Source organism: Myodes glareolus, chromosome 25, assembly GCF_982192425.1.
Source record: "Myodes glareolus chromosome 25, mMyoGla1.1, whole genome shotgun sequence".
NCBI classification, from domain to species: Eukaryota; Metazoa; Chordata; class Mammalia; order Rodentia; family Cricetidae; genus Myodes; species Myodes glareolus.
The window spans coordinates 19,649,838-19,676,018 of NC_142050.1; the positions used below are offsets into that span (position 1 = coordinate 19,649,838).

Below are 26,181 nucleotides of genomic sequence, written 5' to 3' on the forward strand. Positions count from 1 at the left end.
TGCAGCAAAACTGCCAGGCGCTTTCAGGCCAGATTAGAAGTGAAGCTTGCAGATAAAAGCCCTTCCCTGGGCCCCACCAGCCACAAACAACCCAAACTGGTCCTGCAAGGGGCTTTGATAAAACAGGCAACACCCCAAGCCAGTGTCAACCTGATCCTGCTGACAGTTTAGAGAGAGATAATGAAGTCAGAAGAAAAGCGGGATAGAAGATATCTGAGCTTATATAAAGAACCTTGAGAAAGAAACTTCTTGGGGAAATTCCATCTAAATAACCACTGAGCCTGAAAAGCCGCCTACCGTTTACCATCTGGGCAGGGGGGCTCTCTGTGTGTTTATCTGGCAGTGGAGATTCATTATTAATAAATCAGTATCCCACGACTACTTTGTCCTTAAGTTTCCCTTTCACGGGAATGCCTTCAATTTGTGAGCATGCTTGCCTTTTGACTAGGCAATTACAGACTTGCGTATAAAATCTGTGTGTTAGCAGAACTTACGAGGTTATTCATAATAGCCACTGCTCTGTGCACCACACTGACAGGCCATTCTCTTCGTGGGCTGTCAGTTCTAACTGTGTACCAGTGCTTAGCTGGAAATGGCCTCTTCTGCCACCTGCCAATCAAATACTTTCTTCACGTGGATAACACCTACTTACCCTTTAGATTGAAAGACCCACAAGATACCACTATCGCCATGTGTTTCCCCCACTGCACAACTGGAGTACAAAGACAACAGCAACTGAGGATTGTCTCTTCCATGCCAGCTCCCTTTTGTGCCTTCCTTCAAGAGGATCTAAATCTTACTTCAGTTTCTAGCCCCTGTTTTGACTATTCTGCTAATGATTTGGTCAACTTGCCTGAAGGTCTGAACACCTCCTCCTTCCCCTCCCTGTATTTCTTTGGAATTCTCAGTCCTCCTGGTTTCCTGTCTGTCTCATGTGTGAAGACTTTCTTGGTCCTGGGAAGAATCCCATACAACTGAAGAAAGGGTAACCTAGGTGATGATCAACTGGCCTGTCAGTAGAGAGCTTTACAAAAGGCCACACTTCCTTTCCTCCAGAGCATCTTGTGCCTTTGCTGTCTTTCCACCTCAGCTCAAAAATAAGGAAAAATGAGAACAGGATGTCATGTCTGAAAGATGTTTCCATACACAGAAAATACTGAACGTTAGAATTGGCTGACAGTGTTAACAGGAGAAGGTTGTTAACGAACAGCAGCGACGGTAAGGACAACGCTCAGGAAAAGAAAGGGGGTGGGTAATAATTATCCTTCAAGTTCAGAAGAATACAAAAGAGATCGGCAAGAGCAAAACAGAACCACACAGCAACTCAGTGACGATGAACAACAAGAAATCATTATATTCAACCCACATATCATACAATGCTCTAAATGAGATAAGAAGACTTCAGACAATACTGATGATCAAATTCTAGGTTATTCTTAGTTCTTTCCAACTACTCCATGTCTATCTGTATGCTCCGATTTCAGCAAGAATTCTTCTGTTCATAGAACTCCCCCATTCTTCATATCTCATCCTTCATCCCCTATCCCCCTATGAAAGTCTGATCTCATTGGTCTGCCATCAGCAAGAATTCTATTGGCTCCTGTTAGCTCGAATCTCCCTTGCTGGTAAGATTTCCTCTTAGTAACTTTCCATTAAGTGATGCTCACCCACTCGTTAATTAAGCCCTGGCTCTTGGTCCCTGGTCCATGTTGCATTTGCTGTCTATCCACACGAGTCTTTGGCCATGTTCTCTGTGTCCTGAAGGCCGAGGAACAGAAAAGGGGTGCACACCTTTACTTCCGCACTTGCTGCCCTTTCTGACTTCCTTTACTCATAGGTGGTAGTGGGAGAAGAAATAAACTATCATGTAAAGCAGTGGTTCTCAACCTTCCTAATGCTGTGACCCTTTAATACAGTTTGTCATGTTTTAGTGACCCCTCAACAATAAAATTATTTTTGTTGCTGCTTCATAACTGCAATTCTGCTACTGTTGGCAATTGGAATGTCAATGTCTGATATACAAGACATCTGATCTGCGACCCCTGTGAAAGGGTAGTTTGACACCAATGAGGTAGCAACGCACAGGATGAGAACCACTGTTCTACATGGTTTATAGCAACATAATTGCCAGGGAGAAAAATCATTGACTGTTTGGGATTTATGTAGGTACCCAGGTCTTTTTCCCTTTTCTTCCTTGGCATTTCTCAGGGCTGTTTGACCTCTGGCCCCTGGAGATTCAGCACTGGCTTGAGGGTAGCTTAGAAAGAACAAGGCTGTTTTTGTTATGGTAATTTCACCTGTAAACAAGGTTGCAGCTGCGGGGGCCCTACACGCCTCCCACGCCTGCCTCCCCCCATGCCTGCCTCCCCCATAGCTGACCCTGCCTGAGGCTCTGGGAATGTATCAATCTATTCTACTGCTCCTGATGGGAGGGGGCCATGCCCTTTTGAATCCTCTTGCCTCCTGGTATATATACCCGACCTGAGTTAATAAACAGCGGCTTTTTTACTCTCTGGCAAGCAAGCAGGTCTCTTGTGTCTTCGTCTGCTTAAACCCTTAGGACAATCGTCCATTCTCGTGGCCCTGGTTCAGGAAAGCGCGCTCCTGGATTAGGCCTGGGTATCCACAGAAAAGTGCGGAAGCTAACAGATTTATACCCAATCCATGAAATATAGAAAGTCTAAGGGTTTAAAGGGAAAATATCCCAAAGGCACCCTGCATGTGAAGGGTCTCACTCTGTCCTACGCTTACATACATCACTGCATCACTGAGAACATTATTTTTCTTGAGAAGGAGTCAGTGTATTTTAGCAATCGTCTCTCCTTTAACTACAAGACATGGAAATGTGTCTCTACACATGTTTCACTTGATTTTCAGTCCCTCTTTGTTTTACATTTTGAGTGGGTCCATCTGAGGTAGGGCTGCTATGAGCCTGCTTGGCATCATCTGTTATTCTTGAGATGGAGCACTGGAGCCTTTGGGTGCCCTTGAAGTGCCTGTGTGTTGCCCATCTGAGATGAAGACTACAGTTATTCTCCCTAACAAAGCCCCTGAAAGTATCCATGGCAGCTATGGGGGCTGCTCAGCAGCAAAATGCACACAAGGTACTGAAAGCGAGTTTGTTTGATAGTGTAAATTGTATTTCTTCCAAGAAAAGCCCACACCCATGGGCAGCGGGTCTGGGATCCCGGAGCTGTGAAACTTTCTAACATCCTTCATGTATTTTTCTGCTCCTCTCGTTTGTTTGCTCCAGGCCAAGACTAAACATTACAAATTTCTTTTTTTGTTCTTTTTTTTCCTACTACTCTTCGCGGATCTACGGTGGACGGTGGGAGGTTGTGTGTGTGGGTCGTTCTGCAGGCCGCTGACTGAAGGTCACGGAACTACATGCGGTGCTGGGCCGGGAACCGAACTCGGGTCCTCGGGCAGAGCGGTCGGGCGCTCTGCCCCCTGAGCCATCTCTCCGGCTAACATTACATATTCCTAATGGGGGTAAGGGGACATGCAGCATGCTGAATCTTACCAACATCAACTCTGACAGGGAGACATGCAGCATGCTGAATCTCACCAGCTTCAACTCTTGAGTTTGAAGCTTGGCTGAGGTCAGGTCTACCATGCAGCATTTGAGGGCATGGTTACACAGACACCTCTCAAGAATGGGGTACCAGGAAGCCAGTGATCATTGACCAGGCCTCCTGAACCTTGATATTTTCAGTTTCCTAGACCGAAAGTACTCTTCACAGACTTTGCCCAGTTGAGTCCTTGTCTCCAATTGGTTTCAGTTGAAATGCTACCCGTGATGATAGCCCCATGCTGGCCAAAGAACCGACCCCACCTATAATGTCTCACTCTAGTACTGAGTTCAAAGCCTTCCAAGCATTTGCTACCACCTGTTTTTTTTTCCTTCTGTAATTGTTTTTTCCTTGTTGTTGCTATGGGTCTATATTGCTACCCTTTTAAGCTATCAGAGAGAATTTTGTTCACAACATTCTACACCGCATGAGGAACTCAAGACAATCACAAAATATTTCAGATACACAGATACTCAAAATCAAAGTAAGAGTCAGAGATAGTCGCACGTTTAATTATTAAGCCTGTATCTTCCTCAAGCGTATACTCTCTAATCATTGGACATTCATGGGTTTGTGTGCCAGACCTAACTGTAGCTCTGGTGAGGATATTTCAAAAAATGTGCAGTTGTTGCTATATTTCTGCCCTATCATTTTTCACAGGTTTCGAAATGTGTCATAAAATATTATTGGGTCAGGGAACCAGGCAGGCCACCAGATGGTTGAGAATGATTTATTTCCCTGGTTTCAGACTCGGGAAGAAGGAGCACAGGAAAAAGTCAGTACTTATCTCTGAACCTGCAGAATATGGGAGATAAAGGAACCTTGAAGTCCAGCTAGTATAGACTCACTTGTAATTTCAAAACCCCTGCTGCAGTACCCCGTGACGTGGCCATCCGACCTTGACTGTAATATTTTCAGTAATGAGACACGATCTTACAAGATATCTCTTTCATGATTGGACAGATGCTGATGAGCAAGGTCTTCCTCCCATTGGTGCACAATGTCCTTCCTGTAACATCTGGCCCTTGGATCAACACTGTGCATTCCTCGTTCCTGCTCTAAATTAAGAACTTTGAGATATCTGAAAACCTTTAAGATATTTTCCCTTGGTGTTCTCAACTTCAAAAGAATCCTCTCAAACCCCCCAGCTCTTGGTCACCCATTTCTCCTTTTAAACACGCATTTTGCTTCTGGATGATCTCAGGATGCTTGTTTCTTAATTTCGGACCTAATTGTACTTGAGCCATAAAGCTACTAAACGATCCACTTTTGAAAGTCAATTACGCATCTAACTGCGTCCTGTTATTATTACTAATAGCAGCATCGGTTATTAATTGTCAAATGCAAAAGCAGATTGCTCTGATACGACCCATCTACCCAGGGGTCTTTGTCAGAAATCAATCGATGACTGCCCGAAAAAGCTGACTATTGAAAGCCTTCTGATCAAAATCGGAAAACATTTAAGTTAATCTGGGTCACCAGTTTGCACAAGGACAGCAATAAGCCTTCCTCTGACCTCTCCACTAGGCATCCTGAAAACACACCACCAAAGGAGAGCATCCCATTAGGAAGCAGTAGCCGAAATGATCTGAGCCACTCTCAGGCTTTGAACAGCTGCACAGTGGGGCTGCAGGCTTATGGTCTCCACCACGGTTCTAACCATCAGCACCAAGGCAGATGCCACATCACTGTGCCAGAGCCTGGTCATTTTCGGTGCTGATTGGCTGATTTACCAATCAGCAAAATTTACACTAGGAACACTGATAGGATTCAATTCCCATGTGTGTATATATATATATATATATATATATGTATATATATATATATGTATATATATGTATATATATGTATACTGTAATCACCTGTTCTTGTAACAGACAGCAGTAAATTATAGTGTATTTTAAACTCTGCAGTAGCTTCTATTTAACACTCTCAGAAATACTGAGTCCTCTGTTCTGTGGCATAGAAAAAGGATGGCTTGGTCGCATTTCATCACGTTCTACAATACACACTGGGTAACATAGCACTCGACTTTCACCTGAGCACAATCACTGAGGGACCTAGAAACAGTGACTCAGAGATGTCTTGTTCAGTTAACTGTATCTGATGTGTCCTTTGTGTCAGTGAAGGCAAATACATCTAATCATAACATGTTCAAAATAGTAAAAGCCAAGCACCGTATTTTCAGTAATGTGAGGAAACCACGATACATGTTTTTATTTTCTCTTAAAATAAACAAGCTGAGTTACTCAGCTGTTACAACAATTCTGGTTATAGGTTAGACTATGTCCTCGAAAAATGTATGTTGAGTCTGTTCTCTTCACAGTTGAGGATGCGATTTTATGACAGTTGGGTTGTTGAAGGTGTAATGAAGTGATGATGAACCCAGATTGCAGAATGCTGGGCTCCAAGGTGACCTTTCAGGGGGAATGTGGAGACAGAAACACACCCGGACTAAACCATACGAAGAGAAAAACACGGACCGGGAAATTTTTCCACAGGACAAGAAGCTGGGGGAGAGGCATACAATGCCCTTCCTCCTAGGCCTTGGAAGAGCTGACCTGACCCTGCAAGCATAGTGACCTTGAATTTCTACTCTGTAGAACTGCAAACTGGTTTCTGCTGTCTAAATCACTTAGCTTGCAATCCTATGTTGAAATAATTCAAATCAATTAGTACGTAGTATAAACAACGTATCTCCACAACTGATTTTGTAGGTAGCCTAAAAAAATGAGTGTTCAATATTATGTGGTGTAAAAAAAAAAATGTATTCTCCGAAAGGCGTGTATCATAAAAGTCCTGATGCTGAGGATAGGGTGGGCGTGGCTCAGTGAGTAAGGATTTATTTGTTATACATGCATTAGAACCTGTTTTCCAATCCCCAGCACCTACATACATGCTGGGTATGGCAGCACATATCTGTAGCCCCAGCACTGGGGTAGCGGAGAGAGGGAGATGCCAGGGATTTGCTTGCTAACCAGCCTATCCAAGTCAGTAAGCTCCGGGGTCAGTGAGAGACCCTGTCTTACCAACCAGGTAGAGCAAAGGAGAGTGACAACTGAAATCAACTTCTGGCCTCCGTGTACACACATGTGAGGGAGTGCAGCTGTGCAGATACGTACAGCACACACACACACGCATGCATCCTTAGATGTTTTATTATTACAACCGTATCATAGATACACATAATATATAAGGACATAGTTTTGTTGTAGTATAGACAGTCTAGTTACGTGAAGCCCTAAGTGGCCAGCAGTGTCCCATGACTGCATGACCGCTGTATCCACAAGTAGAATGTACTTACTGCAGCTGAGTAATGAAATTTTAATTCCATTACTTGTCTAATTTAATAAAAAGTAATCACAAAGAGCCAGTGACTACTGTACAACTTTAAATTTTTTCATTTATTTAATCTCGTGTGTGTGTGTATGTGTGTGTGTGTGTGTGAGAGAGTGAGTGTGTGTGTGTGTGTGTGTGTGTGTGTGTGTGTGTGCCTAGATTTAAATACACGCAAGCGTGTGCGGGAGCCTGAGGGGCTCAGAAGGGGTGTCAGACTCCCTGGAAATGGAGTTACAGATGGTTGTGAGCCACCAAGTGGGTGCTGGGAACTGAATCCAGGTTCTCTGAAAGAGCAGTAAGTTTTCTTAACCACTGAGCTGTCTCTCCAGCCCAGTTTACAGAAAAACGTTACGTTTTTAATTTGAGAATGACATTCCATTGCTGACTGTGAAGCCATTAAATATGAAGGGACACAAAACTTCTAAGAAAGGGCGATTTATAATTGGGATAAATCCCAGAAGAACATACAATATATAAATTTTTGGCACCAAACCATTCATTTAAACCCAGTAAGTAAAATGGATTCAGCAAACCAAGACTGAGGTTACCAGTTATGACCAGCAGGGGGAACCAAAGAGCAGCACACGGGCTTTTCCCGAGAGAGTTTCCTTTCCCCTACACCAGGGCCCTAAAATAGTCTGCCCGGGAACTGCACAGCCCAGACTTCCCACAGATCCAGTCAGCCACATAATCCGCACATGTTTACTTTCAACAGAGCCCTAAAACACGATAGAAATTGGCTCTAGGCATCAGAGTGTAAAATCTAATCAACGGGAAGGGTTATTTTTTTAAAGAATAAAATTAAATTAAATTAATGATAGACCTAGGTCTTTCCCACTCGCCTCTGTTAACATGTGATTAGTGATATTTTCTTTTTACTTTGTTTTCTTGCTGCTGCATAAATCAGAGAAGAACTTCAGGTCTAAAAGTTACACAGCAAGTGAAATTTCAATCAGAAGAGTGTTGAAGGTTCTTTTGGGAAGTTTTGCCCATGGTATGATGACCATACATGGTCTTACCTCTTGGTAAAGGTCACTGAGATCTTCCTGGTGGGCCTGCTTGGAGCATCCTGGGAATTCCCTAACACAGCAGGAATCTGGAGGCCAGTCCATCTCTGTCATTTCCAGCCAGTCGGTGAAGTACACCACTCCACAGCACTTAAACTGAAAAAGAGGTAGCAGCCACACTTAGGAACCACGCAAAAGGGTTTTTGTTTAACTTAACGAGAGATGAGACAGTAGATTTCTTAAACGCGGGTAGTCATCGGGGTCAAACTTGCGCGTTAGCTAAAGCTCCGTGACAGTCTTGACGACAGACACATCATAAAGGAATATCAAAGTCAGCATCGCATAATGGGACGGTTCTGAACAACACCCACCCCTCCTAAAAGCAAACGGTGTCTCACTCTCCGACTCTATGCGAATGGTTATGACGATGACAGATTCCACACACATACATACAAATTCAGTAACTGAATGTCGATTATCATTACCTTCTGGTCAGGAGAAAGTAGAGAATCATTTTATATATTATCCCCTCACTAGTGTACATACTCCGCAAACTGAATCATTGTGATGAAAATTTCCACAAATTCTATGGAATGACTGGATGATCAAACCTCACATCACGACGGTCACCAGGCAGTCTTTGGTTCCTTAACCAAGGCAAAATTTTTGAAAATAATTTGACCAACTTATTATCACCCAGTAGGGTGGATTTCTTGATAAACTATCGTATCATATCTATATAAATGCAGAAAAATTATGGTATGCTTAGCTTGAATGTAGTTGGACTTAAGAGAAGTGAACTTGCCTTTCTCCAAACTGTGCTGAAGAAGACTGTTTTTGTTGTACTTAACTGTAGATTATTACTTTGAGGAGGGCTCAGAAGCACTGCTTGGAGGCAGGTGCAGGCTCATTCAGCAGAGCTAACTCTCCTGAGGCGAGCTTTGCCCTTGGATAAGAGAGAAGTCCTCTTCTCTAAGTCAGAAGGAAGGAATATGGGCAGTCACGGGGGAAGAGCCCTGCCAAGAGTGATGGTTATGCAAATTACATAGCCCAGGAGACCAATCTCCGCTCAAGATTAACACTGAATCATGAAATGTCACAATCCAGAGCCATTTCAAAGCTTAACCAAAACTTGGAAGAATTCTGAATTCCTCACGCGACAGCAAGCGAGGAAAATATTCAATGCATTTGGTACATTTTCACTCTCTCTGCCTAAACAGCTTATGATTCAAGAGCTTATGACTTAAAAAGGGAAAGGACGTCGGAAAAGCACTTTGAATGATAATCACTGGGAGCCATTAACACTAAGAGCTTCGAGAAACTTTACAAATAATTTCTGTATTGTTTTAAAGCCGTGGGCGTCCCACAAACGGCACAACTAAGGCACATCCTGATCGCTGCAAGTGTCACAGAAATGTCACCGAGTGACTGATTCTGGTGTCGTCACACACCGACCCAACCAACCATCGGGAATCCTGAAAATAAAGCACACAATTAAAAGACTTCCCTTTCTGGATGCTGTAAACTATCACATTGTTAGGTCGGTGTTTTGAAAGCCTTTTACCCAGAGAAGGCCTTTTCCTGCCTTTCCTTGCCACACGAGGTCTTTCTGAGCTGACTTGACAGGCTCAGTGGAGTGGTCCATTTATCTGACTTTGCCAGGAAATGAAGACTTCCACAGCAATTGGCTTTCCTAGATAACTTAAACAATCCGTGTCCAGTGCCAACACTGTTAAGGAACCACTGACATCCGTCTTCTATGCAGTTGTCTTGCCCACCCAACAGAGGAGAGAGGATCTGTATGGGGGCTTCCTGAACCTTCTCAAGGTAAACTCGGTGTTACCCCAGTAAAAATCTGTGTTCGGCCACTACCTGCCAAGACCGCTCCACTCCAAGCCGATACTATGCCATGCCGTAGAAAATACCATGGAATCACTATTTTACATGTAAATTAACCGAGACCCTTGATGGACGAAGTTATTTTCCAAAATCCTTTGGCAGCAACTGGGATTCCAAATGTTATACAGCCACTAACCGTGTTAAAATAAATACATTTTTTAAAATGAGTTTTTAAAAAAGATATTAGTAAACGTCACTAAGAATTATGTGAGATCCATTCGCTTATGGCACATGCACAAGGAATGAGCGACTTCGAGGGCTAAAACCTGACCAGGTAATTTCCTGGTCCGTGATTTATTGTGGAAGAGAAGCATCCCAGGCTGGGCCGTTGCTCTCCATCTAAATTTACAGGTTAAAATTCTAGCCCTCGCGCCTCAGAATGTGACTGTTTATGGGGAAAGAGCCTTTAGAGGAAGTAGTGTCAAAGAAGATCATCATCAGGGGCATAATTAAGCATGAATATCATCCTTATAGGAAGAGAAAAATTAAACACGGACACTATAAAGTCAAGACAATGAGAACAAGAACGGGGAGAAGGCCAGGTACAAGGCAAAGGAAGAGGTTTCAAAAGAATCAATGTTGCTAATCTTGAACTTTTAGCCTCTAGACTAATGAACAAACACTTGCCCTAAGTGACCCTGTCTGTGACACTCAGTCACGGCAGTCCTATCAGACTAGTAGCAAGAGCTTTGAACGTGTTCCACGTATTTGGAAGTATTCACCACTCTTTTTAGGCAAATGAGCACTGTGAAGTAAGAGGAACCAGGCCAAGGGAACGAGCGTGGAATGTTTGCAGGGCATGTACACTGCTCACGGAGGCAGAGTACCGCAGGAGGAAAATGAGGTCGCTGTTTCTCAACCTGGTTTATCACACTTTGTATCATCCATTCCAGAAAGTGGACTCTGGAGCTCCACCCAGCTCCACCCTGAAGACGGCTTCCTATAAATGGCCCGGTACTCCACAGATCTTCCCATTGTGTTGTTTCTACTATAATTATGCAACAAACAAACAAAGTCAGGAAACAATGCAATAACAGGAAATCTGTGGGGCACTGATAATTTTACCATCTCAACAACTGGGACCCAAAGCCAGGTTCGGAGATTGTCCTAGATCTGAACCTCTGCCACAGGCATATACACAGTTGGCTGTCCACTAAGATGCTCATTCTCAAATGCTTCATGGGACAAAGCAAGAAAAAGAAAGTAAACTAAGACACAGGGTCTTCTAGAAATGTCACTCCAACACAAGGAAAACGCTTAGGAGAGCTGGTTTGAAGGAAGATCCAAGATTAATCTCAAGTCATTCGATTTTGAAACATCCAGAAACCAGTTCCCATCTAAAATACTTGGATGAAATATAAGACGATTTTGAAGCAGAAGTCTATTTTGTAATGTCACTGGTACCAAGCTGAAGCTAACTAAGATCAAGTCAATGACGTCATTCCCTCTTCTTCCTCCTCAACACTTCAAGAGGCTGAGTACCTGTACTGTTCCTATGCCGAAGGTGTGGAAATAGAGGCTTAAGGAATTAAGTGAAGTGATAGTAAGTAACAGAGATGGGATTTGAATCAAAGACCTCCTGACTAGGAAAAAAAAAAAGACAGGCTGGTTGATAATGATGTTCATCCAAACAAAATGTGCAAATGGAAGCAACCTTTTTAAAATGTTGAAACAAAGTTTAAAGTCCTGGTAACTCCGAAAGCAGAAAAAAAAATCCCTAAAAGAGAAATTTCTAAGTAAAACTTTAACTGTTTATTAAATAACTCATGAAAAGGAAATGTCACAGTAGGTGAGCAAAACAGCTTCTGAAGAAGCGCTTGTGGACCAGAGGAGTGAAGGAGAATGCCCGTGACTGAGATGAAAAGACAACAGGAAGTGAAGTTGCAGCCTGCAGGGAAAAACTGCACCGGTGACGGCGGACGCCCAGGCTTCCGTTTTCGCTGCAGAAATGATCAAAATGAACGTTCTGCACACCTGCTTTGACAACTTGCTTCCAGCCCCAGGAACGGCAGCACTTACCTCTCGCTGAAAAAAATTCCAAGCGTGGGTAAGCCATCTATACCTGGGTAAGCCGTAATTTGTCATTCTGGCTTTCAAAGTCACCATATCTGACCACTGTACCGGCACCTAGAGTGACGAAACCAAGCAAAACAAAACATCAGGATCCAAGTCCCACCAGCCAGGTAAAGGCTCACTCACATATATAGATCTACAACCTTCAGCACACTGACGACACGTCACATGTGCACAGCGTGTGCTAAGACTGACACATACCGCTTTAATTTATACTTGTTTAGAGACTAAATTAAGCTCACACCAACAAGCCTGGCGTTCACGAAACTGACGTGGGGATCGAGAGCTAGGATATAGAAAGAAGATGTGCATATGAGCTTCTAAAACAGAGGTTCTCATCATCTCTAATGCCATAACGCTTTAATATAATTCCTCATATTGTGGTGACCCCCCCACCATAATTCTTTTCATTGCTGCTACATAACTGTAATATTGCTACTGTTATGAATGATAACGTAAATATATGTGGTTTCCAACAGTCTTAGTCAACCTCTGTGAACGAGTCATTTGACCCATCCCTCCCGCAAAGTCATGACCTAAGACCAGGGCAATTTTGAGATCTTATTAAAAATCGTACTATCAGGCTGGAGAGATGGCTCTGTGTATAAGAGGGCATGAAGCACGGTCTTAGGACCTGAGCTCAGATCTCCATCATACAGGAAAGGCTGGATGTGGGCACATGTGCCTGTAACCCCCGCGCTCAGGAGGTGGGAGGAAGGACAGCGAGCAGAGGACCACTGGAGCTTAGGGGCACCAAACTAGCAGAAAACACCTGTCTCCAGACTCAATGTGAGAACTGCCCGACAGGACCAAGGAAGGGGTCAGTGGAGGAGGGAGGACATCAGCTCTCCTCTCGCCTCAACACCGGAGCGTGTGTATGTGCACCTGCGAGCACCTAACACACATGCACACGACGTCCATAATGCACATACACTTTTTTTAAAAAAAATAAATTTAAAAATAATGTCAACAATTGAGAGGCAGAGACAGTTGGGTCTCTATAAGCTCAAGGCCAACCTGGTCTCCAAAGCAAGTTGAAGGAAAGCCAGAGCTACCTCAAGAAAAATAAAAAAGTAGCGTCCATAGAAGTAATTTCCAAAGCAAGTTGAAGGAAAGCCAGAGCTACCTCAAGAAAAATAAAAAAGTAGCGTCCATAGAAGTAAGTTTAGAAAATTCCTTAGCCACAGAAATTCTTCAATTTTATTTCTTTTCTAGCTATTTTTAATAATCACTTGGAAACACATAATACAGAAAATAGCAAGTAGGTTGGGTATGCATTCTATTCTTATGATTTCATAAAGTTCAGAAAACTAGACAAAGTTCAAGCCACCCACTATAAATTAGCATTATCTCATATCCTTTGTGGTATAAAATAAATGGAAGTAAAGTAAGTTTTCCAGAAATATGACATCTGAAACAGTTAATATTATTGACAGGTTTTAGCTGGAGTATTGATAGGAGCTGAGGACGTAGAAACAACAAAACGAATGGGGAAGCAGACAGATGTCAAGTCTCCTGACGGAGTTAATGGAATAACTCTTTCTAAATTTTTGCTTTCCAAAATAAACACTGGTTGTTTCTGCACTGTGGCCACCATCAATCTCAAACCAAACGTGGCAAGAGAACAGAGAACCATTGAGGTTCTGGCACCAAATTCGGGGGCACTGGCCATAAAGCCCAACACACAGTGAACAGCTTGCCTGCATGCAACAGCTCCGAGCACAAAGCCCATTCTATGTAAAGGTCGGATCCTGCAAAATTTGGCAGATAATAAACTTTAATGAGACTTCTCTTTTATGTTGTTATTAGGACAGAAGCAATAAAAATGGCAATGCTGGTTTCCTCTTCTGCAAGCCTGCTCTCCATCTTTCACTTGGACGTGGCCCTTCCTTCCTCTCTCCTGTTAATGGAATAGGGAAGGTTTACACAAGCAAAGCAATGACGTGTGCCCATGGCTGAAATGACGAGCAGTGTGCATTCATTTAGTGCCCCAGGAACTGAAACCACTGAGGACCATCCCTGAATAGACAGTAAATGGAAGTCCATTTGTTTTCTATGCTTCTTAACATGTAAGCGCCCTTCTCAAACAGGCAGAATGAACTCATTCTAAGCTTCCGGCTGCTTTAGAGACTCATCATATATCAGTTGGACATATACGTCACAACCCATCATAGAAAGAATAGGGTGTGCCGCCTCGTGAAAATAACCATAGCCCTTGGAGGGTGGAGGCAGGAGGGTTGCCATGAATATGAGGACAGCCTGTATTACATAGTGAGTTCTAGGCTAGCTTGGGCTATTAAGATCCTGCCTTTAAATTAACTAAATAAATGAATCCATACGAAGATAGTCATTTTAATTACCACATAGAATATAACCAAAAGCTGGGGATAAAAGAGTTAATAATTATTTATAAAATTTAGTCTTCTGTTTGCATGTTAGGGATGTAGGCTATTCTTGGAAACTGAAAAAGAAGAGTAAACTTCAAAAAATGAAGTTTAAAACAAAAATCCGGGGCCCTACAATTTTTCATTTTCCTAATGTACAAAGTTTCTAGGTATAACGTGAAAATCTAACTAAGAGAGAGCAGGTGGACCCTTTTTTAGGTGGGTTTTTCCCATATATTCTCAATTTTATATGGAGTAAGTTAGAATCAACCCTGACTCTTCAACTTTCCATAGGTTGTATCTTCTTCCTGTGAGTCCTCATGCGTGGAGGTATGAGTGTCTTCACAAAGCTGTGACCTCAGGCACAGTGGCCTGCACAGGTCACCTTTGACCATTAATCTGTGGTAGCCAGGGGATATCCGTTCAGTAACTAGCCTCAGAACACTACAGATTCATCACAGAATCTTTTTTTATAATAATTCTTATCACTACTATATTTGCAGAACAAATTCTTTTGTTTTTTTATTTTTTAATTGATTTTATTGAGCTATACATTTTTCTCTGTTCCCTTCCCTTCTTTTCCCCTCCCCTTCTACCCTTTTCCATGGTCCCCATGCTCCCAATTTACTCAGGAAGTCTAGTCTTTTTTACTTCCCGTGTAGATTAAATTCATGTATGTCTCTCTTAGGGTCCTCATTGTTGTCTATGGTCTCTGGGATTGTGCATTGTAGGCTGGTTTTCTTTGTTTTATGTCTAAAAGCCACTTATGAGTGAGTACATATATTTGTCTTTCTTTGTCTATATTACTTCATTCAATAGATGTTTTCTAGATCCATCCATTTGCCCGCAAATTTCAAGTTGTCATTATTTTTTTTTCTGCTCTGTAGTACTCCATTGTATAAATGTACCACATTTTCCTTATCCATTCTTCAGTCGAGGGGCATTTAGGCTGTTTCTAGGTTCTGGCTATGACAAACAATGCTGCTATGAACATAGTTGAGTACATTTCCTTTTGGTATGATTGAGCATCCTTTGGGTATATACCCAAAAGTGATATTGCTGGGTCTTGAGGAAGGTTGTTTCTTAATTTTCTGAGAAATCTCAATACTGATATTCAAAGGGGCTCTCTAATAACAGAATATTATATTCTTATTAATAATTACTAACATTATTAATAATATTAATATTATTAATAATCAAATACCAATAATAGAAATGACATCAATTGTATTACACAAATGCCTAATGCCCTGCTTATCTCTGAAACAAATAAACTATCACCTTCTCATTACTATTGCCCTCTCTTAAGAGGACTTGAATGTTTAAATGCTTACGATACACCAGAAGCTTGTCAGGGGCCTAGGCCCCACCTTTTTCCTGTGTTCTAACTGAGCACATCTGAACTGGTAAGGAGGAATGCAAATGATTCAGAACCACCTTTTGAGCCTCCCCAGAAGGCCCAAGGGCAACCCATTGAAAAGCAGCATTTTGCATAAACCGAATTGCTCTATGAAGCATGATACCAGCCAGCATGCACAGACATGCAAAGCAACTCCATTCCTCACTGGGAACAATTGTACTAATTTCGCCACTGAAGTGAACAACCTAAGCAATAGCCAGGGTTGGGGTGGGAGGCTGTGGGGGAGTAGGGGTCAAGTGAGAAAGCAACTGGCGGAAAAGGTTGAAAAAACTCTCTTATTCTAAGAAAGCTATAAAGGTTTTTTTTTCTAGTGGTTTCGATGGCTGAAATAAGACAGGAAACGCTGAACTCTTGTTTTCAAGAAGCCAAATCTCAAGCTGTGAGAGCTTTCACACCATGGTAAGCACGCAGCAATTCTCCAAATGCACTTCTTAAAGGGCAATATAGTGCAGCTTGTTTGCAATCAGGAGACACTGGCTTCCTCCCTGCTTTCTGCTTGGGTCAGCAAGGATGGGCTTAAAGGAGGAGGGCTAACACTCCCCAACAAGCACATGCTTCCCCACTATAAATTCAGAAGCTGGTATAGTTGTTTTAGACTAGTTCCAATCCATGATGTCTAAGAAATCTATGGAATTAACGATGTCCCGGGACCTCAAGATAAAAATTTTAAATTACCTCTTGGATATGCGCTTGAGCCACAGGGGGGAAAAACATACGATTTTTCAGAAGTGTCAGGAACGTTCACCCTTACCATGTAATGTGATCGTGCAAAGTAACAACCATGTAGCCCAGTCACTCTCCGGTGTCCCACACTGTGATTCTGCCCCACCAGGAACTCACCATGACCTCCTGCTCGTACGTCCACACACCACAAGCCAGTTCTACACAGAAGATGACCAGTAAGGTTCCAAAGTACTGCAGAAAGACAGAGGGAGCGTTAGCATGAAACCGTCCGAGGCAAATGTTACTCAGGGGCGTGCTGATCTATGACAAGAATGCACAGGCCCTTCTTCAGGTAGCACAGAGAACAGGCTTCCCCAAGCCCGGGCCCAGCTACAGGAAACCATCAGGAGTCACCTAAATGGCCTTTGTTTTGTCATTAGTCAGTTACTAGAGTAAACCTTTTAAAAATGCCAATAGTGTCATCGAGCTAAATAAGAACTTATAGGATGTACTTTAATAAAGCTGAATCAAGTTCTCTGAGCAATGACACCTAGTTCTTCTCAGAAAGAATGAGGTGAGGTTTGCAAGTCCAACACTTTCCCCGGTGCGTATTTCCCCTTTCTTTTACATAAAGTGGAGGAGGGCTCCTCTGCTGTAAAAAGGACAATATAGAACAAAATCTCTACTAGTCCTATTAATTTAGAATAAATTGTAGATTTCTCCTGTGGAAAGTGGTTTTGGGAGACATACATAGGCAAATTGATAACAAAGCTGAATACAGGATTGAAAAGAGAAATGAAATAAAGAGTTGGTATTTCTGTGAAGTAGGGAATGTACAGCATCCTGAACAGGGAGCAGATTTGCAAGGAAGAAAATAGAAAAGTGTTTACATAAAAATGATGTAAATGAATACACAGAGGCACGTGGGTGGTACAACGGAGTGTCAGGGAGTACAGACATAGGTATACAGAAGAAAGAAAAATGAGAGACCAGCATTGAAAGGTAATTGAAATCAGATCACGGGGGACACCAGATGACCCGCTAATGGATTTTAAATAGACCATGTAGGCAGTGAGGTGGCATCCCTCAGTGTTTCTGAATAAGAGGAAGACACAAATGGGTTAAATAATGCCGGGATACTAATCGGCTTGAAAGGGAAGGACTGAGGAATGAGTTAAAAAGCTTAGAAGGCAGTTAACAGGAGTCCGAGGGGAAGACCTGAATTTAGATAGTGGCCTTGCAGACAAGCAGGAAACAATACCTTCTAATAATAGAGGGAAAGACATTGCACCACCTGGATGCACAGACAGAGGGAGGAAGATTTATGTCCCCAGTTGTAGCTTGTCTGTGGGAGGACCGACAGAAGCATGCGCCTTTTAAGCAAAAGAGAAACATGTTCCATTCCAGGTGTCACTTCGGAGCTCAGGTGCCTGACAGGGGACTGGAAACTATTCTCTTATTAGAAACTTCTGGATAGCATTCTATTCTCCGAGTTCATAATTTAGTCAAGAGCTCCGAAACAGGATGGTCCCCATTTCACACCCAAGGAACTAAGTACAAAAGGTAGGTCACGTGACTTAGGCATGTGCCTGATAGATTTCCTGGACTAGATCTTTGCAGCATTGTTTTGTGTTCTTCCTTACCACGCCCCATTGGTGGAGGTGACCTTACTATGGAAGCCAGTAGTGAGAATCAAAGGAAGACTGGACTTCCCAGAGTTCTCGCCTCTGATTCCGGCAGAAGCAGAACACTGCTGAGTACACAAGTCTTCTGTGTCGATCACAGCACGGAATTAGGTGGTAGCACAGGATGCTGGCGGTACCTTTGATTACCTCCTTCCTTGCAGTCAGCGCTCAAGGAAAAACAGACACCTAAATGTGTTCTTTATCACATATGGCTTGGTAAATCCCTGCTACACACAACACCAAGTAGAAACAAAGCAGAATGGGTTGATAGTGCCTGCAGTTCCCATGGACTGGAAAGAACTTCAATAAAGGTGATCTTTAAGAGGAATAGAAGGAGAGGGTTAGAGAGAAAGGAGTAGGGGAGGAATGGGGAAAGCTCGGGGGATTGGGATGGGGGAGAGGGAGGAAGGATGGATATGGGATCAGGGAAGTATATATCTCAACTAAGGGAGTCATTTTAGGGTTTACAAGAGACTTGAGTATAAAGGGGATCCCAGGTCCAAGGAGAGATCCCCAGATTGTTCTCTGGACAGAGGAGAGGGTGCCTGAACCGGCCTTGACCCATAACCATACTGATGAATATTTTGTATATCACCATAGAACCTTCATCTGGCAATGGATGGCGATACAGACGGAGACCAACATTGGAGCACCGGACTGAGCCCCCCAAGGTCCAAATGAGGAGCAGAAGGACCTTGAAATGAAATAGGAAATAAGGACTGCGAGGGATGCGATCACCCACTGATACAAGGGGACTGATCTAATGAGAGTTTACCAAGGCCAGTTGGACTGGGACTGAACGAGGACGCAATCCAACCAGATTCTCTGAATGTGGCTGGATTCTCTGAATGTGGCTGGCCCGGAGTCTTTCTGAAAAGCCATTGACAATGACACTGGGACTTGTTTCCTCTGCATATACTGGATTTTTTGGGATCCAGTCTGTTTGGAGGCTCACCTTCCTGGACCTGGAGGGAGGGGGGAGGAACTTCCCACAGGGCAGGAAACCCTGACTGCTCTTAGGGATGGAGAGGGAGGAGAGAGGAAGTGGGGGGAGTGGGAGGGTGTTGGGAGGAGGGGCGAAAATGGAAACTTTTATAAATTAATAAACTTTAAAAAAAAAAAAAAGAGGAATAGAAGGAAGCAAAACTGATACGGGAGAATTGTCTGTATTCTGTCAATCATTTTAATAAAACGCTGATTGGCCAGGCAGGCAGTATAGGCGGGAAAGCCAGACAGGAAGTAGGGGTGGAGCAAAGAGACTGGGAGTATTCTGGAAACAGAGCTCCCTCAGCATTCCTGTACAGACCACCGAAGAGGCAGCATGTAACTTGCCCAGCAGAGAAAGGTACGGAGCCATTATGGCTAACATAGATGAGAATAATGGGATAATATAAGTTATAAGAGTTAACAAGAAGCCTGACCTAATGAGCCAATCAGCTTTATAACTTATAGAGATCTCTGTGTGATTGGTTTTCTTTGGGGTTTGCCGACTTGTTGGGGTACTGGGAAGGACAGAAACCCCAACAAGCCGGCCCTCATGTTACAGATGGCGCCCAACGTGGATAACTGAATCCACAGAAAGCCTGAGAAAGCTTGGAAAAGAATAGAGTAAAGCATGGCTTCTTGGTGGCAGCAATTTCTCAGGTCTACTTTGCTTGCTAGAGGCAAGCAAGCGCTCTCATATAAGAGAGGCTTCCTGACTCAGCTTTAGCTGCAAAATCTTGCAGCTCATTAAGAGGTCCTGCCACGAAACACTTAAATGGTGTTTATCAAAAGCTGAATGTATGCTTTTCGGTTTTCAGCCGTAGCAGGTAAAAAGCTGCTCTGTTTTAAAATGCCGACTTTCTGGGCTGTCCTGCCAGAGCAAACTCTGACTCTTTCAGGCAGGCAGTCCGACTGAGTGTGGTCTGTGAGCAGAATGCTGCAGCTTGCTGGCAATGACCTTCAAACGCCATAGAGTTGTGGCAGTAAAAGGCTTCAGTGGTACCTCAGCCACAAGGCTGAAAAGCTAAAAAATGAGCTGGATCTAGCCGTCAAAGCCACGGCTTTAAAGGAGAGGATTAATCTTCTCCTTAAAGACTCATGTACTCAAAAAAGAGAGAGAGATACAGTAAAGAGAGGTTCAAAGATGAAAAAAACCTCTAAAGAGTTTACAATGTGTTAAAAATATATACAGGCTAAAGGTTAAAGTCATTAAAAAGAAAAAAAAAGGGAGAAATAGGGTGTGGTGGTACACACCTTTAATCCCAGTGCCTGGGAGGCAGAGGTACGTTGACCTCTGAGACTTTAAGGGGCAGAGGGAGTTGACCTCTGTGACTTCAAGGTGTGGTAGTGCACACCTTTAATCCCAATGCCTGGGAGGCAGGGACAGACAGATCTCTGTGAGTTCAAGGTGTGGTAGCATACACCTTTAATCCCAGCACTGGGGAGGCAGAGACAGGAGGATCTCTGTGAGTTCAAGGACAGCCTGGTCTACAGAGTTATTCCAGGACAAAGATATACAGAGAGCCTGTCTCAAAAAGTAAAAGTAAAAATAAAAGAAATAGAAGTAAAATAAAGCTGCATAAAGATAGAAAATACACAGAGAATCTTGATACTGTATGCTATTATGCTCTCTTTTAATTGTTTGAATGCTGAGGAAGGAGCAACAGTCACCAAAAGACATTTGTTTATAAATGCTGCTGAACTAACCCAAGATAGACATTTTGAAAATACCTTGGCTTCAAAACTGAAGTCAAAAGGTATGTTACTTTGGAGAAGAGATTCTGCTTTTGTTTCCACAGAAAATGAGAGGCTATGGATTTATTCAGAGTTAAGAAAAATCATCTTTGACCAAGGGAGGCCACCTGAGAAATCGACGGGAACAGATGGCCCAGATGACAGAGTTCTACATCCAGAACTGATTCAAGACTGCAGCCTGAGATGATCAAGACTCCCAGGATACTTCAGTCAGGACTTGATTATAACTCTAAGTTTTCTTTAGGTCCCCATAAGATTATCAGCGCCCCCAACCAGCAGGAAGTAGCCTAAAATACTACGCCCACATTCCCAACAAATGGACTATGGGTATTTTCCTTTGTTTAAAAAAAAAAAAAAAGAGGGAAATGATACGGGAGAATTGTCTGTATTCTGTCAATCATTTTAATAAAACGCTGATTGGCCAGGCAGGCAGTATAGGCGGGAAAGCCAGACAGGAAGTAGGGGTGGAGCAAAGAGACTGGGAGTATTCTGGAAACAGAGCTCCCTCAGCATTCCTGTACAGACCACCGAAGAGGCAGCATGTAACTTGCCCAGCAGAGAAAGGTACGGAGCCATTATGGCTAACATAGATGAGAATAATGGGATAATATAAGTTATAAGAGTTAACAAGAAGCCTGACCTAATGAGCCAATCAGCTTTATAACTTATAGAGATCTCTGTGTGATTGGTTTTCTTTGGGGTTTGCCGACTTGTTGGGGTACTGGGAAGGACAGAAACCCCAACAAGCCGGCCCTCATGTTACACAAAACTGTTAGGATTCCAGAAAAAAAAAATAAAGGACATCTCAGAAGAGGAAGCAGCAAATGAAAAGCCACTTTGTGGATTAGTGAGTTAAGCAAACTCAAGGGAACCAGAGTGAGGTTGAGACTGAGACAAACGCCAGACAACATTTTGAGGTACAGTGGCTTAGGGGAAAGGACTGTACATTGTCTTCTAAGTATGATGGAATCATCCATGGGTAACATGATCTGATACACACCATGGAAACATTTCTAGCAGTTCTATTTGCAGAGAGCAGCCAATAGGAAAAGCAACGTCATGAGATTTGCATAAAGGCTGGCTAAACTAGGAGAGGCGGGGAGGAAGAGCAAGAAACACACTGGCACAGGACTGTCGGCTTTCAAGACTTGGCATTTTTAGAGGCTTTGTTCAAAGGCTGTCAAAGGGAGAAGAGCAATCAAAGATAGAGAAAATTACAGTTTTCTACTATTTCTGTGAAATAGTACTTACAACTTAAAAATAGACACCGCTGCTAGTAGTTTTAACTTGCTTCTTTCATATTTCTTGCATTCAAACAAAAGATACAACTGCATAATCTCTAAGGAGCACAGCTTAGAAACAGTGAACGGTTCAAAAGATAAAGTAGCATTTGTTAAGGGGCTCCCAGTTCACCAGCATCTCTGCTTCCAGCGTATTTAACGCAGATGCAGACATGCGCAGATTCAGGACTCGGATCTCATCTCTAAATGTTATTTCCTGGGGTGAACTGAAAAATTTCAGCCTTGAAAGGCCAGCTAGAAGAAATCTGGTGAACTAGGTTACCCCGTATCCATTTCTCTATAGGCTCTCTTTAATACTTAAGAAATATGTCAACATGAAGAATACATTTACTATTGTCTTACAAAGATATCAACGAATGATCTTTCTTACCTTTGATTTAAAATAAGTTATTAGGAGGCCAGGAGACTGCAGGGAAAAATCACACTATTTGCACTATGGAATACCTTTGCAGAACTTTAATCTAAAAGTTTTGTTTTTTCTTTTTGTTATGTTGTTTGTTTGCTTGCTTATTTGGATTTTTGTTGTTGGTGGTGGTGGTAGTTGTGGTGATGGTTGGTTTTTAACTGAAATTGACATTCTTTTTCATATTGCTATTGTTATTATTATTATCTGACTTAATTGTTTCTTTTTTGGTTTTTCATTGGAAGGACATTGCAAGAGTGAGCGTCAGATATGGGGTGGGACTGGGAGATGGGTGGTATTGGGAAGCATGGTGTGAAATTTCCAAAGAATCAATAAAAAATATGTTTTATAAAAGGGAAGAAAAGAGGTATGCCCACTCACAGTAAAAAACCAAGTCCCCTCAAAAAGAAAAACATCACTAAAGATAAATATGGACCAGGTAGTAACTATGTGTGCTGACTGGGAAAAAGAGCCGCCATGATCTACCTTGGTGATATCCACGAAGATTTCTGGACTGAGCTAAATCCTTTGAAATTCTAGCTGAGCTGTCATCCTCATTCCCTGCCTTCCTGAGTCTGCAAAAGGCCCCGGGGCCTGGCTCTAGGCACGTACTCAGATGTAGGTAATATGTCCAAAACACGAAGAACTGCCAGGCCTCTCGATTCAAGCCACAGGCTATAACAACAGGTATGCTATCATACAGAGTTTCTTTATAGTGTTATTATTTTGTGTGTTTATGTGCCTGTGTAAGCAGGTGCCCATTGGAGGGCATTTGAAGAGCATGTAAGTTCCCCGGAATAGAAGTTACAGGTAGCTGAGTGTCACCCAGTGCAGGGAACTGAACCCCTGGTCCTCTTCAAGGATAACAGCTGAGCCATCTCTCCAGCCCCGGCATCTGGTTTCTTAAAACAACCATGACGGTGAGCTGCCATTATTGTTACTTTGTCATCCACAGACATGCATATGTAAAGCATATACAGCAAAACGTGCTCTCCTTCTTAAACTCAGAACTGATTGCTGACTACATAACAGAGTAAGTTCCATATGACTTGGCCATTCTTTTAACTCTGGGAAATTCCAGGGGTTTCATCGAATGCAAGTTACCCCACGTGATCCAATTACTGTCTTTATCCCGTTAGCACTCTAGGAGACTGACTGATTTGCCTGCCCTTGAGATTGAAAATATTCCTTATTACACTACCAAGCTTTCCTGAAATAAATTAAATGTATACTTTAATTCAAGTGAACTTTTTTTTTTTTAATGAAGGATGTTACATGTGTTACTATCACTTTAACCTGAAACATTCAGTCACCTAGTTCCAGAAACACTCAAAGTGTCAAATCCGTCCTGGGAACATTCCGCACGTCAAGCCCATTCCTGCAGCACGCGCGTCGACGGTACTTGCCCTTTGCTTTTCTGTGTGGTGAGATCTGCGTCACTACGTCAGTCTCCTCCTGACCATTGTGCAGAGAACTGTGCCAACGCTGTGTTCACTGAGGAACTGAACTTGCAGCATCTTGATGCCCAAGGGACGCCCAATGGTAAACTTTCTCTTCAGTAGAATAAAGCTAGCTAAGGATTAGGTAACACGTCCAGCTCCGTTCCAGCATGAAGTGAGTGGCCACACTGCATTTCACAGCTACCCCCTGTCCATCCACACAGTAGAGGAACATCATGCAACCAGCGTCCCACTCGGCATGGCTCTCTTGGTGGGCCGCTCTCCCTAATCGCCCAGTACTTGTGGTTTGCTTGATGAGGTTTCCTGAACCTGGTTCACTTACACAACAACTCAGTGAGTTGTCTCCCGTGTGCCTTTCCTTCTAGAACATGCAACGCTCTGAATTTGCAGCTAGAAGATTGAAGTTCAAAGCCAGCTCCAAATAGCAGTGTAGTTTAGGTCTGTTCATTTAACTGTCTGCTATCCATGAGTCATCTGTACAATGAAGATAAAAATGAAGTTGTCAAGGGGCCTTGGTCCCCATTACGTGCTCCCGAAAATGTGAAGTGTGGTAGAGATATGCTTCTGTATTACTTTGTGAAACCCTGTGTAGCTCCCATTGGTCCTCTCCTCCCTCTAGGACAGCCTGTACTGTCCACAAAGGAGCACTACTTCTTCCTAGACTGTCTTTTGTTTGACCACTGGATTCTCACCTTCTCTAAGTGTATTTAGCTGTACTTTTAGGTCTCAGAGGCTTACACCAGTTGCCTGCCTACTCCACAAGTTACTGTGTCAGTCAGTAGCCAGGCCAGTCCAGCTGGAAAGATCTTATTCTTAACCATCGTTTTATTCCCAGTGCCTAAGCAGTACCTGTCACACTGTGCATACTCAATAAATGTCAGTGGAAATAATGATCAGTCTGCACACTCAGAAGGCCAATTTCAGCATTTCCTCCGGTTTCTTCCACCTAATTTGAACCTTGAGCTTCTTGTTAACATCTGACTCCCTTGATTTTTGTCTACGCACTTGTATTTTAAATACTGCCTCTCTGTTTTATGTACGTCTGTTTTTGTAGACTACACTCTGGTAATCCAGTGTGCCTGGAAACATTTAAGACCATTTCTACAGTTAAAGAGGGAGGGCACCGTGCTCCTTGCCATCTTCCTGAGCTACTAGCAACCAAGATTTTTAAAGAAGTAAGAATAAGAAATTGCAAGTTTCTGTAGGGAAACTCAAGTGTAATTCCTTTCATGACCATTTTAGTTACTTTGTAAAATAGTTCAATGTAAGGTTCCTTAAAATACCTAAGACCCTCTATTAGAACTAAACTGAAATTTGCGTTATGCATACCAGTTTTACCCTCAAAATACTGTGATTTTTAAAAAGCACCAAGTAATATGGTCTGATTTCCTGATAATAGGACATGCCGCACACATGTAGAGTTGCATTGCTGCCTTTTATGAAAATGTTATAGAAATATAAAAACATGGACCTTGACATAATAGACCAGGCTTCAGTTTCTGGCTAATTTAACTAATAGCTTGACGGTCTTCCATAAACCACTAAGACTGCTTCCTATTTCATGGAATGAGAATTGCTTAGCAGGACCATGCTCAGGATTCAATGACATAATGTGCCCTTGCATTCCAACCACTCCCTAAAATAATGGTAGCCGCTCTTAATCACAGAATAGACTCTATTATGTTTAAAATGAGTAGGCTCACCTCCTGGCACATGGCCAGTGGAGCACTGTTGTCATTATGGAATTATCACTAGAAGGTGATCATGTAAAATCCCGTTCATCCTTTGGACTCTATGAGTGCCATCCCCACAACAAGAATATAATTTCAACGATTCTCTATAAAAATCATCAGTAAAATATCTGTCTGGAGACAATAGAGCTGGAACTTGTCCAAGTGTCTGTGTTGGGAAACTACAGCATGATGGTGCGAGGATGGGGAAGTCAAGTTCTTTCTGTCATGCCTTGAAACCAACACGTTTGCTATTTAAAAATAACTAGGTCTGCCCACAGCTGAGCAGCTTGGCGTCCATGACTAGCCTTTGTCCACTGGAAGTTTCTGAAGAGGAAGGGAAAGGTGTGGCATTCTGACATTTCGGAGTGGAAAACGGCAAGGGTGAAGGCCAGATATATTTAAGTCCTTGGTGACTTGCGGGTGGATTTATCCCTCAGTAGAAGCAAAAGTTCGCATAGCCAACCCCTTTTAAAGATTATAGCACTAGCAAATCCCTGAGTTTA

At 42.8% G+C, this 26,181-nt stretch overlaps 1 protein-coding gene across 3 annotated transcripts in view; it reads right to left on the bottom strand.

The window, feature by feature from the left end:
• Window positions 1–26,181, bottom strand: part of Tspan12 (tetraspanin 12) — a 78,181-nt gene that overhangs the window by 18,306 nt on the left and 33,694 nt on the right. For all 3 annotated transcript variants that reach the window (XM_087901897.1, XM_087901899.1, XM_087901898.1), the window contains 3 exons: window positions 16,535–16,609; window positions 11,837–11,944; window positions 7,931–8,074 (listed from right to left, as the gene is read on the bottom strand). In XM_087901897.1, the coding sequence (XP_087758023.1) occupies window positions 7,931–8,074; window positions 11,837–11,944; window positions 16,535–16,609 (327 nt within the window). The remainder of the gene's footprint in view (window positions 1–7,930; window positions 8,075–11,836; window positions 11,945–16,534; window positions 16,610–26,181) is intronic.